At 43.0% G+C, this 15,731-nt stretch overlaps 2 protein-coding genes across 3 annotated transcripts in view; one reads left to right on the forward strand and one right to left on the reverse strand.

The window, feature by feature from the left end:
• Nucleotides 1-8,701, reverse strand: part of zgc:158376 (F-box/LRR-repeat protein 19) — a 23,008-nt gene extending 14,307 nt beyond the window's left edge. Inside the window, exons 1-4 of one of the 2 annotated variants that reach the window (XM_070551541.1) lie at nucleotides 8,537-8,669; nucleotides 4,201-4,269; nucleotides 3,250-3,450; nucleotides 1,209-1,352 (exon numbers count right to left, since the gene is read on the reverse strand). In XM_070551541.1, the coding sequence (XP_070407642.1) occupies nucleotides 1,209-1,352; nucleotides 3,250-3,450; nucleotides 4,201-4,269 (414 nt within the window). In that variant the 5' untranslated portion in view covers nucleotides 8,537-8,669. Of the gene's footprint in view, nucleotides 1-1,208; nucleotides 1,353-3,249; nucleotides 3,451-4,200; nucleotides 4,270-8,536 lie in introns of both variants that reach the window. The other variant, XM_015940787.3, reaches the window with a different exon arrangement.
• Nucleotides 8,702-9,531: 830 nt separating this feature from the next.
• ube2m (ubiquitin conjugating enzyme E2 M) overlaps nucleotides 9,532-15,731 on the forward strand; it is a 29,300-nt gene continuing 23,100 nt past the window's right edge. The window contains exons 1-3 of the mRNA XM_054734204.2: nucleotides 9,532-9,861; nucleotides 12,125-12,219; nucleotides 13,240-13,278. Coding sequence (XP_054590179.1) covers nucleotides 9,747-9,861; nucleotides 12,125-12,219; nucleotides 13,240-13,278 — 249 coding nt within the window. The 5' untranslated portion in view covers nucleotides 9,532-9,746. The remainder of the gene's footprint in view (nucleotides 9,862-12,124; nucleotides 12,220-13,239; nucleotides 13,279-15,731) is intronic.

Below are 15,731 nucleotides of genomic sequence, written 5' to 3' on the forward strand. Positions count from 1 at the left end.
TGATAACACACCTCTACCCTGATAACACACCTCTACCCTGATAACACACCTCTGCCCTGATAACACACCTCTACCATGATAACACACCTCTGCCCTGATAACACACCTCTACCCTGATAACACACCTCTACCCTGATAACACACCTCTGCCCTGATAACACACCTCTACCCTGATAACGCACCTCTACCCTGATAACACACCTCTACCCTGATAACACACCTCTACCCTGATAACACACCTCTGCCCTGATAACGCACCTCTGCCCTGATAACGCATCTCTACCCTGATAACACACCTCTACCCTGATAACACACCTCTGCCCTGATAACACACCTCTACCCTGATAACACACCTCTACCCTGATAACACACCTCTACCCTGATAACACACCTCTGCCCTGATAACACACCTCTACCCTGATAACAAACCTCTACCCTGATAACACACCTCTACCCTGATAACACACCTCTACCCTGATAACAAACCTCTACCCTGATAACACACCTCTACCCTGATAACACACCTCTGCCCTGATAACACACCTCTACCCTGATAACACACCTCTACCCTGATAACAAACCTCTACCCTGATAACACACCTCTACCCTGATAACACACCTCTACCCTGATAACAAACCTCTACCCTGATAACACACCTCTACCCTGATAACACACCTCTACCCTGATAACGCACCTCTGCCCTGATAACACACCTCTACCCTGATAACACACCTCTACCCTGATAACACACCTCTACCCTGATAACACACCTCTACCCTGATAACACACCTCTTAGAGCTGAGATAACACACCTCTCAGGTTTTGTTTTAGGTCTGTTGAAGACTTTTAGAGTCTGCTCATCTGCTGGAGAACTTTTATTTCTGAGTCTTCTATTTCAGGCTAGTTTCTAATCCAACACTTGGAACAACACAGCCCACCGTAACTTCTGCTTCACTGAAAGCCAAATATAAAGAAGAGAGGGATCGATTTTGAACTGTAATCAGAAAAGAAGCCATATTGTTTCTGAATAACAAAAAAGGACAATTAGAAAAACAACATTAACAGTAAATAAACGTAATAAACCCGAGGACTGAACAGCAGCATCAGATATTGTTTTCACATAATCATCCGGAGGGAATATTTAAAATGTGAACTTTCCTCTTCTGTAGCAAATCAAAACGGGTTGATCTGGGATCAGCTGACTCACCTTGAGGCAGCTAGGGTGGATGATCTCATTACAGATGGTACACTCCATCAAAGACAAGCTGAATTTTTCCTCCTCGGAGTCCACCGTATCCTCCTTCCCTGCCTCGCCACACGCAAAACACACCGCTGTGTGAGGCAAGACAGGCTGCAAACACACAAAGGTGAGACAGAGAGGGGAAACGGTTCATAAAGATAGCATTTCAGGTCCTGAGGAAGACCCAAAGAACGTAGAGGAAAAAATAACTTTTATGAAGAAACATTTCTTCTGTTCATTCATTAAACATCTTCAGCAAACCAGTTAATCTCAAGATCCAGTAGAGGGAGTCTCTGCTCCTGCGTTCCTCCATCTTCCTCCTTGCAACTCATTTTCCTCCATTGTCTTGCAGCACTTCTTTCTCTTACTATAAAAGCTCTAACGCATAAATAAACGTGTAGAACATAACAAGTGTGTGTGTGTGTGTGTGTGTGTGTGTGTGTGTGTGTGTGTGTGTGTGTGTGTGTGTGTGTACAATAAAACAAATCAGTGAAACCACATCGATGGATCAAAGCCAACTCTGGCTCACTCACAGCTCCAGCAACCATCTCCGGTTGCCATGGAAACCCAGAATCATGGCTTGCTGGGCTCCAGCTCACAATGATGCTATTTGAAGAATCAACACACAGTAACAGAAGAACTGATCACATCTTCAGAAACAGAACCTCTGTGGGGACGTTTTGTCTGGCCACGGGTCAGATCCAGTGTCGGGGACCAGGCCCGGTCCTCACAGAGACAACGGCACAGAAGCATAAGAGACATATTGCAGGTGCAGTGGAGGATTATGTCATGTGTGTGTGTTAACATCACCCAGTCCTCCTGATCACGTGTGTGTGGGTGCTGCCTCATTTGATTTTGTTATATTTAACTTGAATGCCTTAAGCTTTAGAACAGACTCATCCCTGAATGGAGAGCGTCGGTGTTTAATGAAACATGTGAGGAACTGTGTGGTTTATGTCTTCCACTAAGGCTCCAAGAACTCTGACTCTCAGGGTTTTCTCAGCCTGACATTGAACGTTGGTGTTTGTGGGTTACTCCTGAACATCCACTAAGTTTGCTGGTTTCAATTAATGGAGCCATACATGACCAATAAAATATATGATCCTCCATCCCTTCAATGGAAAAATACATCTATAAACAATAGTCTTGAGTTTTATTTTTTGTTTAACCCTCTCAGGCTCAAAATAGGTTTTGATAAAAGGACGACCAACCAAGTCCTTCAGGGGAACTTCTGAGTTAATACGTATGTGGAGTAACCAGGTAGGCGGGTTTTAACGTTGCTAATCTGCAACGCCTGCCTCCAGACAGCTAAGTAGAAAACCGTACACTCACGGTTGTAGAATGATACAGCTCCTGTCTTTAGGAAACTACGTGAAATATAAAAGCTTTATCAATATTTAGCCATCACCAACAGAAGCACGAGCTTCTCAACTCCTGTTGTGGTGAGCTCACAATGGTTCCCAATTAAAGCTACAGTCCAGAGTATTTTTTATCCAACGGCACCATCTAGTGGATGGCAAATGTATCACAACTCAATACATTCTAACTTCTGTTTTTACAGCCGGAAGCAACGCCTCTAGTTCATGAACGCTCAGCTCTAGCTAACAAAAAGAGCTAAAACACTTTGTTTTAAAATTATTATTCTCATGTTGTTGTTTATTCCTATTTTAAACTTACTTGTCCAAAAGAAAGGTCACCAACTCTGCACCTGCCTAGGTATGTCCTGAAACGCTCGAGCACGCTCTGTGATTGATATCTGTACGTAAGCGCATGTCTAACCCTATTGGCTGATACTGAACAGCGCTCAGTTCAAATTGTATGGGGCTCTACGGGGCAGAGCACAGGCCTAGCACAAACAAACAAACAAACAAACAAACATACTGCCTACATTATGATACAAAAATCCCTTTTACTGATTTCTAAAAAAAGTCATTCATGAATCCTTAAAGGGGGAAAACTCCAGGTTAGTTACTCAAAACCTCAGCATACGTGCGTGTGTGCAACTCACCGCTGTGCACTGCCTCAGAAGGCAGGACTGCTTCATCCGGCCGGGCCCACCGAACTTCTTCATGTCCTTACAGAAGTGACACTCTCCACACTCTGTCCTCATGCAGGCCTGACAGCGCCGGCACCGGGTTCGTCTGCGCCTCGCCCCGCCGCCAGCCCCCCCGCCCAGCGTCTTACTGCCCGACATCCCCGAACAAGTCAGCTGGACACAGACACAGAAATGCAGCTCAGTCCTGACCATTCACAACAGCACAAGAAGGTCACATGATTCAGCTGGCATGTTGTGGTCCTGGTGGCTCTGCAGACATCATCAGCTGCTCTGTACTGAAGGTAGGGCTCAACATTACAGCCTAAAATATACATCACCATCCCCGGCCTTCATCATGTCACGGTTAAATCCACCTGTAGTGAGTTCAAGTTTAATTCAACACTAGCAGCGAACTATACGACCAAAATTAAGTTGTTGTACTCCATTCACGTTTTCAGATATTTATTTTTAACTTTTTTCTTTTCCCATGTTTAAACACAGAAGATATAACAGCATTTAGGCCAAAGAGCATTTTGAACAGGTTCTTATCAGTGTGTGTGTCACACATTCTTCAGCTCACTCTGATCATTCACAGTTTACTACCATCAAATATTGTTGTACCAGTCCCTAATAGAGGGAGTTAATTTTCTCTGGTTTTTCTAAAGAACATAGAACCGCTAAGGTCTTTGTTGCTGTTGAGCAGGAACGTTCCTCCTGAAGACGGAGCAGAGCTGCTGCAGACTGAGAATCATCCTGACACTTTTTATTTGTATTTAGAAAAAAAACAACAAAAGCTGGAACACCATTCAACAATGGAGTCAAGAGTTAGTCAAAACATCCGACACTAAAACCTGACTGTACAGCTTAAATCAGAATGAGGTTTTTCTAATATTCTTTGACTGTGAACGGATGGAAGTCTGCAACCATTGAATCAGCCCGTCGTCCGGCTCCGAGCGCAGCAGACACGCCCTCAGGGAAGTCAGCCCAGCACATCTAAAACAGGAGACTTGGGGTTGTTTTAGATTTCACACAAAGAAAGTAAGTCTGGGTTGGATTCAGCAGTAGCAGCACGGGTCTGAACTTTCACTATGTGAGACCGACGTCATAATGAGTCCCTGGATGCTAAAACACAAAAGCACCACACACACTGAGACTTCAGCCAACCATAGCTTGGTAACAAAACTCAAAGATAGCTGGAGTATTGTTAAGGATCGACAACGAGGCTGTGGTCACATGATTTAAACATTAAATATAAATGTGAACCACACTGGTTATACATGGGGGCAAAGCATTTTTCCTGTAACAAAACCTTAACATACCTTTGGTCCTTCATTAAATATAGTGAAGCATTCATTATTACTTGTTAGAACCGTGGAAGTAGAAATGTTCCAACTACACACAGCACCCCTCGTCGTGACACGCCCACCTCTGAGCAGTAGTCAGGTTAGTAAAAGTGGACGTCTTTACCTAGCTTGTCTGTGAAGTTTAAGTGTGAGCTAAGCTCTTTCACACACTGGCATGGTTCAGCAACCTGCAGCTGCAAAAGTTCTGATGCTCTTTTCACTTTATGAAATTCATGCAGCCGGACTCACGTGAGTCTTTAATGCAACGCTGCAGAATTCAGTTTACATACTGACAGCAGAGACATGACCAGCTGCACACACTTGTGTAATAACACATTTACACTGCTGAATCAGTCCTGACTGCATGGAGCTTCATCCGTCCTGATTCTGATCTGATCTACAGGTTTCCTGCTGTTTGAAAGACTAAACAATCGATCAGTAATCAACGATTCAAACGTGTGTCCTCATAGGACCTGTTCTCAGTGAAGAGGTTTTTAACTGTTTCCAGGGCCTGACAGTTACATTAGCCACGTTTACATGCACACATTTAATTGGATTGAACGCCCAGTCAGATCAAAAATTCTGCATGTAAACATGTCAATGGGAATGTTCTGATCCGATTCGGCCCGATCTGAATGAAATTTCAATCTGACAATCATTCCAATTGACGTGCATGTACACAGCCCTTCTGACTGTTGGAGTAAAACAATGTTAATTGTTAATAATGCCGACTGCGCATGTGTGCAACAGCTAGCGAGCCTAACCCTAACCCAAGAGGCAGAGACAAGGATAACCCTCCCTTATTTTAAAATGGTCAGCAATAAAACGCAGCAAAGCATATGTCTGCAGTTATGCACTGAGGTAAGCGTAACTTCTGTGAGCAAAATAAAAACATTAAATTGATTAAATGAATCAGGAAAGCAGGAAGAATAGTATTTATTTTTTATTTATTTACATATTTCATTTTGTTTCATGACGTTCTACAATTTTTTTTCTTTCCGGGTAGGACAACTCTGCGCATGCTCAGCCTACTTAATCTGATTGAATAATTGGTGCATATAACCTCGGGGCATGATCGGATCATTTCAGCTAGTGTGCATGTAAACAGAGATTCGGGAGTTCCGATCAGCCAAGATTTGAATTGGGATTGGGGAAATTTGGCGCATGTAAATGTGTGTGTGACACATTTTTCAGTCCGATATCACCACTGCTTCATCTGATGTTTTATTTGATGCGTTTGTTCGAGATATTAGAGAATTACCTTTCTTATACTAACAATTACTCACTAACGGGCGGATTTAGGACTGAAGAAGATCCGAGGCTTAACACACACACGCGCGCGCGCACACACACACACGCGCACGCACACACGTGACACACACTAGTCAACATCATATATATTTGTCTTGTACCACATAATTTTTAATCTGAAGCTACATATTAAGCATATTCAGGGCAGAGTATTGTTCCTGTTAGTGTTTAGTGTGAGATGATAGTAAATATTCCCTTTCTTTCTCCAACAACTTTACCTGATAGTAAGCTAACTTTAGGCAAACCAGCAGCACAACAAATATTTTCAAATAAGACTCACAAACCTGAGTCAGCACCAGTCTCATCAAAGCTGGGGTTCTGTCGTTGTACTTTTGGTCTAAAAAACGTCCTTATGTCCATCTTCACTCATGCGTTTCAGACAGAGACTGCAGAAGAAGCCGGCTGCTGAAGGGCTTCTTCTTCAGTGGTGGAGGCTCATGTAGGCTGTATACAAACTACTGCCAGCTGTTCCCTCTCTGTTGGACTTTGGTACTGCATGTTACTTCCGCGATTGAGATCCGGGGCTTTTCATTAAACATTCGGGGCTTGAGCCCAAGTAGCCGGGCCTAACGCCGCCCCTGCTCACTAAAATAACTTGCATGAATAAAACCGTCTCTGACCTTAATAATGACCTAATCTGACCTTTTACCTGTTTGTCTTCCAGCCTTCAACTGAACAAATTCTCATGTAAGGAGTGATCTGTGAAACAGATTGTAATTTTGTTTTCCTACTTCACTTCTCTCTGCACAGCCCAACATAAGATTAGAATACATCTCGTGCTGTTGCCTCACAGTTTTCTCTCTTTTAACCTTTTCTTTCTGCTGCAACCTGACAAACAACCAGGAACCTTACAAATGAAGCTGCCAATGTGAAACCTAAAGTGCAACAACCACACATTAAGCAAAATAATAAAAACAGATTTACTTACATTTTTTATCATAAAGGGAATTTTTCATTCAAATAAAATGATGCAGTTTTTATGAATAATAAAGGAGCTTTATGACTCTGCATTTTCCAGTCAGAAATGTAAATATTCTCAGATGAGAAGTGAAACATCTTCAAGAAACCAAAGTCCAAAGAGGTGAGTGAAACTAAAGTGAAAGAACATTGTGAAATCAGCCTGACAGACCATAAATCCCAAACAAGATGGAATAAAAAGGAAAAGCATGCAGGACGTGAGTCTGTAAAGATGGCTGTGAACTGAGTGACGTTCACAGATTCAGAATAACACTGGTCATTTAAATAAATCTTCTGTTATCAAAGTTGTCTCTCTCGGACTAAAAGGAACATGGGACACCCAGCTTGTTATCAGAATTCAGTTTAAGTCTGAACGTCTGACAATTCATAAGCATCTGGCAATTTGAACATCTGGTAGGACCGAAAGGTGTTTATAAATGGTCCAGATAATGTTGTTTTAAGGAAAATATCTTCATATTCACGTGAGACAGAGCAGAACTTTTATTGTGCAGTTGAAAATCCAGAGCTCCAACAGCTGGATCCATTTGCAGCCAGTTACAATTTATAGATGATCCATTAAATATGAAGACGCGAGGCTGCAAATACACACAGGAAGACGTCACATTGTCATAAATTAGTGAAATGTCTTCGTTTTGCCACCACTTCATAAAATTAGCAAATCATTGTCTTTAATATTTCACAATTTAATTATTAGCTACACACTTTACCAGGAAGGTAGTTGTTTCACATCTTTAAGTGAACAGTTATCTAATACACCTAATGACATTACACAACTATAAACACCAGTTGTTCCAGTTAGTGAAGCCATAACTAACTGTTTACCTACAGTTTTGATGCTCTGCTCAGTTCATTGACTTTTCTTTGCTTTTGGACATCTGACCGTTCAGATGTTGTATTTGTAATGACAAAGGAACAGCAGCTTTGAGCAGACTGAAGACCTTGCTGTTTGATACAGAGGTACAACTGATTACTCCTGTTTTAGTTCTACATTTAAAGGACTGACTTATGGTCACCAAGCTGTAAACTTTCATTCACCACAGTAAGCTGGTTAATCAATAAGTCAACAATAACAAGATTTGGTCTAATCAGCTTCAGATTATTATATAAGAAAACTTTATTCAGTGACACAATAACAGATGTGTGCAGATTCTGGGATGCAGATGCTTGGAGATCCTGAAAATCCTATTTCTATTGGGACTGCTCGATTTTTCTACATTTAGCTGATTTGTATCGATCACTGCAGAAAATGGCAGCAGATGAACCGATAACAGGAAAAATAATCACAGAAAGGCTGTTAGCCGAGCTGCTAACGGCTAACCGCTACCCGTGTCACAGTAACCTATATCCAGTCAGCTATAAATCTTAACCGTGCTCTGTTGTGATAATTAACCAATCACGCACCTGTAATGACATAACATCCCTCCCGTCGCCCCCACACCTGGCGGAAAAGCTAATGACAACCGTGCTAATGTGTTAGCAGGCTAGTAGACTGTCCGCCCCCTGCGGTTGCTTCCTCTTTTAGTATCCAGTGATAATGAACAGTAAATTAGGCAGGTGGAGAGGAATTACACTGACTGAGCTGAAAACGCACGCACACGCACGCACGCACACACACAGCGCCCTCTCACCTCTTCCTTTCAGCTCGCATGGTCCTCGTTCACTCATCAGAATCAATATTAGCGAGCCGTTAGCTTCAGCTAAGCGCTTCCTTGTTTGTTCCTCCGCCGGGCTGCTGCTGTTCGCTTCGGGCTGCTTCATTCGCGTCCCATTGCTCCGGCGAGCTCCCAGGCCGGGCCAGCCTTAACGGACCCGTGCAGGGTCGAAATGTCTCGATAGCCGAACCGATCGATTAGGATACAGTGAAGGGCACAGTGATGCTGACTGAGTCGTGCCCATTCACTCCCCTCTCTGTCCCTCTGTCTGCAGTGTGAGACTGCCTCACTCTCCCCTCAGCACGTTCTGCTCCTCTTCCTCCCGCGAGGCTTCAAAAACACAAACACATACAAAAACACACACACAACTGCACACAACAACACGCAAAGGGTTCGTTCTCACTAACATCTACGCGCACGTGTAACCCTCCGCAAGAACTAGTCCCCGCGCATTAACATGAATATGAGCAAAACGCAGCGCGCGGCTTTTGTTCTCGTGTCTATTGTGCAGCGGTTGTTTGCGTGATGTGCGTGATCTGGATTATCATTAATGCCACTCAACCATGACATGTCTTTCACCAGCGCATTCATCATATCACGCAGGTGACCTTACGGTGTGCATCTTTACACCGGTCTGTAAGGAATAAAATAAAATAAACCTAGTGAATAAAATATGGGCAGGCAATATACCTTGGCCCCGCCTTTTGCGTGATGACATCACGGCTAGTCTACTGGCATATGTAGTTTTTTCTTAATGTATTTTGTTAAAAAAATAGATCCTGAATATAAATTCAATTAAAGTGTGCAATAATTATAGATATTAAATAACGAAATTATATTAAAAACAATAATAACTATGGCTTTTCTAACTATGACCCTTCTGCTATCAAGGTTGGCCTCAGGCTTGCCTATTAGTCACGTGACAGTCCTTACCAGTTTACCTCTCCAATATGGCGCAATTAGTGACGTACCAATCCATGCGACGTCTGCACCCTCCTCCCCACCCGGCCTCTCCTGCGGGCTAACAGCTAGGTTAGCTCGGTGTGATTAGTTGAGACGCACCGGCTCCATCCACATTACGGTGCAGTTCGGGCTCATTTGGCTCTGTTAACACTCAGGACACACGGGGAGTTCGCACACTAAAGGGACTCAAGAGTTTAGGCCTCCGATTATCGAACAAGTGAAGATGATTAAGCTGTTCTCCCTGAAGCAGCAGAAGAAAGACGAGGAATCTGCTGGAGGAAACAGAGCCGGAGCCGGGGGCAAAAAAGCCAGCGCGGCCCAGCTTCGAATACAGAAAGGTAGGCTGGTTTCCCACCTCACCACCCTCTCAGCACCCCTGCCAGTCTTTCCTGCTTCCCGACTGTCCGGTTACTGGCAAACTACCGGGGGACACAGCCGTTTAGTGCCCGGTAGCCGTGAACTCAGGCCAGCTAACTGGTAGCAGGCTATTCAGAAGCTAACAACGGCTAGCTGCTGCTGCTGTATTTGAAAACAAAACAGAGACGCTCCAACTCCGTAACGATTTGGGGCCACCTTATCAGAACACAATCGTTAGGATATAAGACACATGTTTATTACGCATACCTCATTAACAGCCCACACAAACACTGTTTTCTAGTCGGGTTTTACGCGTTGGTGGGAGCTTTGGACAAGCTAACTTGCTGTGTCAGCCCTCTGTCACAAACTTCAGGTGTGACTGACTGGTGGTCAGATAGCCCAGGTCAAAGTGTATGTCGTTCATTTAAAGTGGAGCTGAAACACCCCCCTGCCTGGTTCCTGTCCTTAAACCAGCTCACACTGAGCTCGTCATGTCAAACACCCGCAGGTGCCCCTGTCCCCCAGGTGTTAGACACCTAGTTGGTCCTGTCAGGTGGTGAGAAATTGAAATGGTTCCTCAACAAGAAATCATCTCACCAAACTGGCAGGTAGGGTTAACATCTGTCCATTATGACTGTTAAACTGCTTACACTTTTGATAACGCACTCAAATACACGCCTATGAGGGTGCTGTTCTGGCCTCAGGGTTTCAGGCACCTATATGATGCAGTAGCATGGCAACTGAGGCATTGTTTACAAACACTGTGAAAGGCTAGTTTTTGAAACTAGACCCCTAAGTCCCTGAAGAGTTTAAAAGTAGATGGCAAAGGCAAAATGGAGAACAAAGAAGAGACCCAAGGTGTGATATTACTGGACAGTGCGTTGCTTAGAAAGACGCATGAGCCGGGTTCAAAACACACACTGGAGCAGCACGTCAGGGTAATACTGCCGCCACGTGGTTCTTTGGAATGCACCATGGTGGCTTGACGAGATGAGAATATTGCGTAGTTCGTTCCGTGAAACCTGATTGTACTATTATTGCAACATTGGACTTTTGAATGAAGTTCATGACTTCTTGCAACAGAGGGGGATGCCATGGTCATGGATGAAATGTCCACTAAGCCCTGGTTGGCAATAATTTTCCAAATGCAAGTTAACATGGGGAGTCCCTGTCGTGTTTGCAAACAGTGTCAGCGGAGATGGCAAACTGGCGTGGTGCAGATATCCAGAAGATCCTGGCTGTTAGAATTGAAGATCTGATCACAGGACAGTTCCCCTTTTGGGGTGGCTCACAAAAAAAACTTAAGGACTGTGGCTTCAAAAGAGATAAAAACAAGTTATGTCCAAGTTAAAAGGATGTCCATGATGACACAGAGATCACCCAGCACCCCTGTTATACAGCAACCATGTGATCTTTTGTGAAAAACATGATTGCACCCCATTATGGCCACAGGCTGACCACTTATGAATGATCAAATGCTCCCTTTGCGGCACTTTTTGCAAGTGGAGCATTTATTTATTTATTTATTGGAACAGGCTATAGAAGTAGTTAAAGCATTTACCCATACTGTCTCCATCCCAGCCTATATCATTAGCTCCTTTGATGGGACCCCAAGGCATTGTTTGGATATTTGCTGATGTCAACCTCCTGCTGCCACATTCTACTCAACTAAAGTCCTTGTATTAAATGAGCCAGCCTATCGTCCAACATGGTTATGTCTATTCCCGAGTCTGAGCTATCTCAGCTGGCATCTCTGGATGAGAAGAAGCAGCGGTTCTACTCAGTCCTCCTTGAATGTCTGAACTCCTCACTGTGTAAATTTCATTTTGGCAGCCTGTTATGATCTTGTTTTGTCATTCTTTACCACGACCATATGTGAGGGTTGGAATGTAAATCAACTAGAGATTCTTGTTTGTTTAATCAGTCGAAAGTTGTTTTGTACATCATCTTACTGACACCTCAGTCATTTCTACACAACACGTTCATAGAGGTCTCTGGAGTTCAGCCATGTTCTTCAGCTGCCCTCTCAGACGTCTGACTTGGTAATGCCCAAAAACACACAAGTTTAGGTCACCCTGTAATTCCTGTGTTGTCTCTGAAGTTGGAACTCTGGTTTTTAAGATATCATGTTAAATAAACGGCTGTCCAAACCAGTCACGTGCATGTGGTCTGTTTTTGTGTTCAAAGTGTTCTGTTGGTGCTGATCCAGTTAATTATAATTAAAATGATCTGTTTGTGTTTCAGACATCAATGAGTTGAATTTGCCAAAGACGTGTGAGATCAGCTTTCCAGATGATGATGACCTCCTCAACTTCAGACTCATCATCTCACCAGACGAGGTGTGTGTGTGTGTGTGTGTGTGTGTGTGTGTGTGTGTGTGTGTGTGTGTGTGTGTGTGTGTGTGCGTGTGTGTGTGTGTGAGATAAAGATTAGGTCTGTGGTTTGTTGTCAGACTGATCTACTGCTGTATTCATGAAACCTCTGAAATATGAAACTTTTAACTTGAACACATTAAATCCATTATGAAGTAAAACTGTCAACTTTCATGTTTGATTTGTTTATATTAAATGCTTGTTTGCAAGCAGTGTGCTTACAGTTGTTTTTTACTGAAACAACAGCATGATCTTTACCCAGTAGCCAAAAGTAGCTGTTTAAAATGAAAACATTTTCTGATTTACAATGTTTCAAACAAAGGTTTGACTGATTTTCTGAATCTGATAAAGTACGGGTCAGTTTTATGACATCATCAAATTAGAAAGTTTCTGGATTGAGATGGTTGTGTAGCTGTCGCTGAAGGTTTCAGGAAGTGATGCACCGGTATGAAATTTTTGGGCCGATACCGATATCCAATATTAAGATTACTGTCATGGCCGATAACCGATATTTGCCGATACCGATTAACTGACATTAATGCTTCTAAAATCAGCAGATTTTGTATATAATTAAATGATTAAAGCTGAATTTACGTAATTATGTACACACAACACACACATTTACAGTTCTCAAATGTATGCATTCACTGTTCACATCGCCCCCCCTCACTCTCTGAAACAGGCAAACAAATGGAGACGAGATGGAAAAAAATATCGGTTGTTAATATCGGCCCAGTTTTATTTATCGAACTGATATAGATATGTTAAAAAATACTAACATCGGCCGATACCGATATTGATGCTGATATATTGTCCATCTCTAGTTTCAGGTAACAAACAGCAGATTTGAAAGTTTATTCCCCTGTCGTCAGCAGCTCAGGTGTTTCTGCTGAACATGTTTCACTTTGACAGATCAACCGGTATTTAAATGGAAATGGAGTCAGGATGTTGATCACGAAGACTCAGACATGTGTTTGTGCTTCTCAGGGCTTTTACAAAGGAGGAAAGTTTGTCTTCAGCTTTAAGGTAAGACTCACCTGTCTTAGTCTCATCTTTGTTTTATGTGTTTTATTTTTCCTCCTATAGATTTGGTAAAAGAACCCAGAGTTTCTGCTCAGTCCTTCTAATTAGATTATTTTGGTTTTTCTGAGTCACGAAGTCAAGTAGGCAGATTTTCGCTAACTGTTTGAATCTTCACCCCAGAAAAAAACAAGATAATCAAACTGTTCTTTACCTTATCCCTTTTCCTCCTGCTGTTTCAGATGATCTAATTTGTCACCAAAGGTGTTTTTCTGACCCACCAGAACCATGAGTTTGACTTCAGATCACACCTGTTTAAGAACAAGTTTGTAAGAATATACACTGCCTAGCCAAAAATATGTTGCCACCAAAGAAACAGTCACACCCTCTAATGTTTAGTTGGACCGCCTTTAGTAGGGATGTGAATCTTAGAGCAACTCACGATTTGATTTGATTCCGATTCTTGGGGTGCCGATTCGATTCAGAATCGATTCTCAACTTAAATCGATTCACAATCAGTATTGACAAAGAGTAGGACTGCACAATATATCGAAAAATTATCGTCATCGGGACAACAGGACGTGCGATAGGCCCATTGCAAAGCACGTCAAAAACAGCAATAAATGTTTGGTTCAAACATTTCCATCCGTGTCATACATCAACTTTTTGTAAGCCAGCTCTGTTTTTTACGTGGAAGTATTATCTGACCAATCAAATGTAGCCCTTCTGATATGCGGCCAATCAGATGGGTCCGTTTACGTAATACGCCCGCCCCCTATGTAGACCCTTAGGATGGGTGGAAAGCAACACCCGAACCGAGTTAGCGGCGCCGTTCCCTAGTCCGTCATGCTGGCTCAGAGCAAAGAACACACTTTAGCCCCATTCCCACCTGTACCGGGTCGGCCCGGGCCGGGTAGCGTAGGTTGTTTACATATCTGGGTGGCCTGGAATTTTCCCGGGCCAACCAAGGCTCATTCTCGGCCCTCTTCCCGAGGGGTACTGCTTCAGGCCGACCAGGGCCAACACGCCCACTGCTGACAGCAAATTCACACCTTCCATTAGAGAAAGCCTCTGATTGGTGGGTAGAATCAGCCCATTCACACCTTCCATTAGAGCAAGCCTCTGATTGGTGGATAGAATCAGCCCATTCACACCTTCCATTAGAGCAAGCCTCTGATTGGTGGGTAGAATCAGCCCACATGGGCTTAAGACAAGGATGTGTGGAATCAACCGGGCCAGGCTGGGGCCGGCTGGGGCTACCCGGCCCGGGCCGACCCGGTACAGATGGGAATGGCCCATTTGTGCTGATGTTTCTGGATTCAGCGCTGCTTTCAAACGTGAACGTGAGTCCGCTCGGTGTCATTAAGCAGCTGATAATAACTGGGCTGACTCCGACACGTGCCGGTGAACCAACCCACCTTCATGTCGCTAGTGTTCCACCGGGTGGTGATGTTAGCCCCAGGCTCCGGTTAGCTTCCAGCTAAAAGGCTACAGCACTCTCCTCCCAGTCCCACCCTGCTAAAGAGGACCTGGAAAAGTTCCCCCACACATCAAAGTGATTTTTCATTTATGAGCTTTTATAACCTTGTTAATCAGGATAGTTGATTTGCTGCTGCACATAAACTGTCAGTCAGAAGCTCTGCTAGCCGCTTATCTTAGAGGAGCTAGTTCAATTTGTTAGCTTGTTATCAGAATCATAGTTGCAGTTTCATCATCTGAGCTGCTTTTTAACATCTAGGTAAACTTGTTCCATTTCAAGTGGTGCTCGCTGCAGAACCACAAAGGCGGAGCTGCACCAGAGTCATCCCCGCCCATTCATGCAGAGTCTTCCCCGCCCGTTCATGTAATTTTAAGGTGGAGCTGCTATTTCACTAGTCCCACAGCCTGTTTCACCTTCTGTTTTCATGCTTAAACATAATTCCTCAATTTACCCTTGACTTTTTTTTAATATAAATGAAAGGATCAGTTGATTCATTCATTTGTTTAATATTTTATTGCTTTGTTTTACTAACTACATAGAAGTATAATTATATATATATATATATATATATATATATATATATATATATATATATATATAGCAGCTTAAATTTGGTATATCTCTGCCTATGTAGCTTCTAAAAAGCAGAACTGTTGTTGCTTTCTTTTGACCTGGAAAACATCCGTTTGAAGACACAAGTTAGAACATTCCTGTGGTGTTAAAAAACCCTCATTCCACTCTTCACATCTACCATAAAAATGCCATTTCTGCTGGTTTATTCAGCATATTTTAATCTGAAACGCTGATTAAAACAGCAAACAAAAAATTCTAAAATAATTTTTTTATTTAGTGAAGAATTGAAACACTTGCATCCCATTATTACACTTAAAATAATTTTGTATTTAGTGTATATGAACCTGACCCATGTTAGCCAGAATGATAACCAAGTTACGGTCGGGCTCTACTTACGCAGGTTTGG

Source organism: Nothobranchius furzeri, chromosome 5 (genome assembly GCF_043380555.1).
Source record: "Nothobranchius furzeri strain GRZ-AD chromosome 5, NfurGRZ-RIMD1, whole genome shotgun sequence".
Classification (NCBI taxonomy): domain Eukaryota; kingdom Metazoa; phylum Chordata; class Actinopteri; order Cyprinodontiformes; family Nothobranchiidae; genus Nothobranchius; species Nothobranchius furzeri.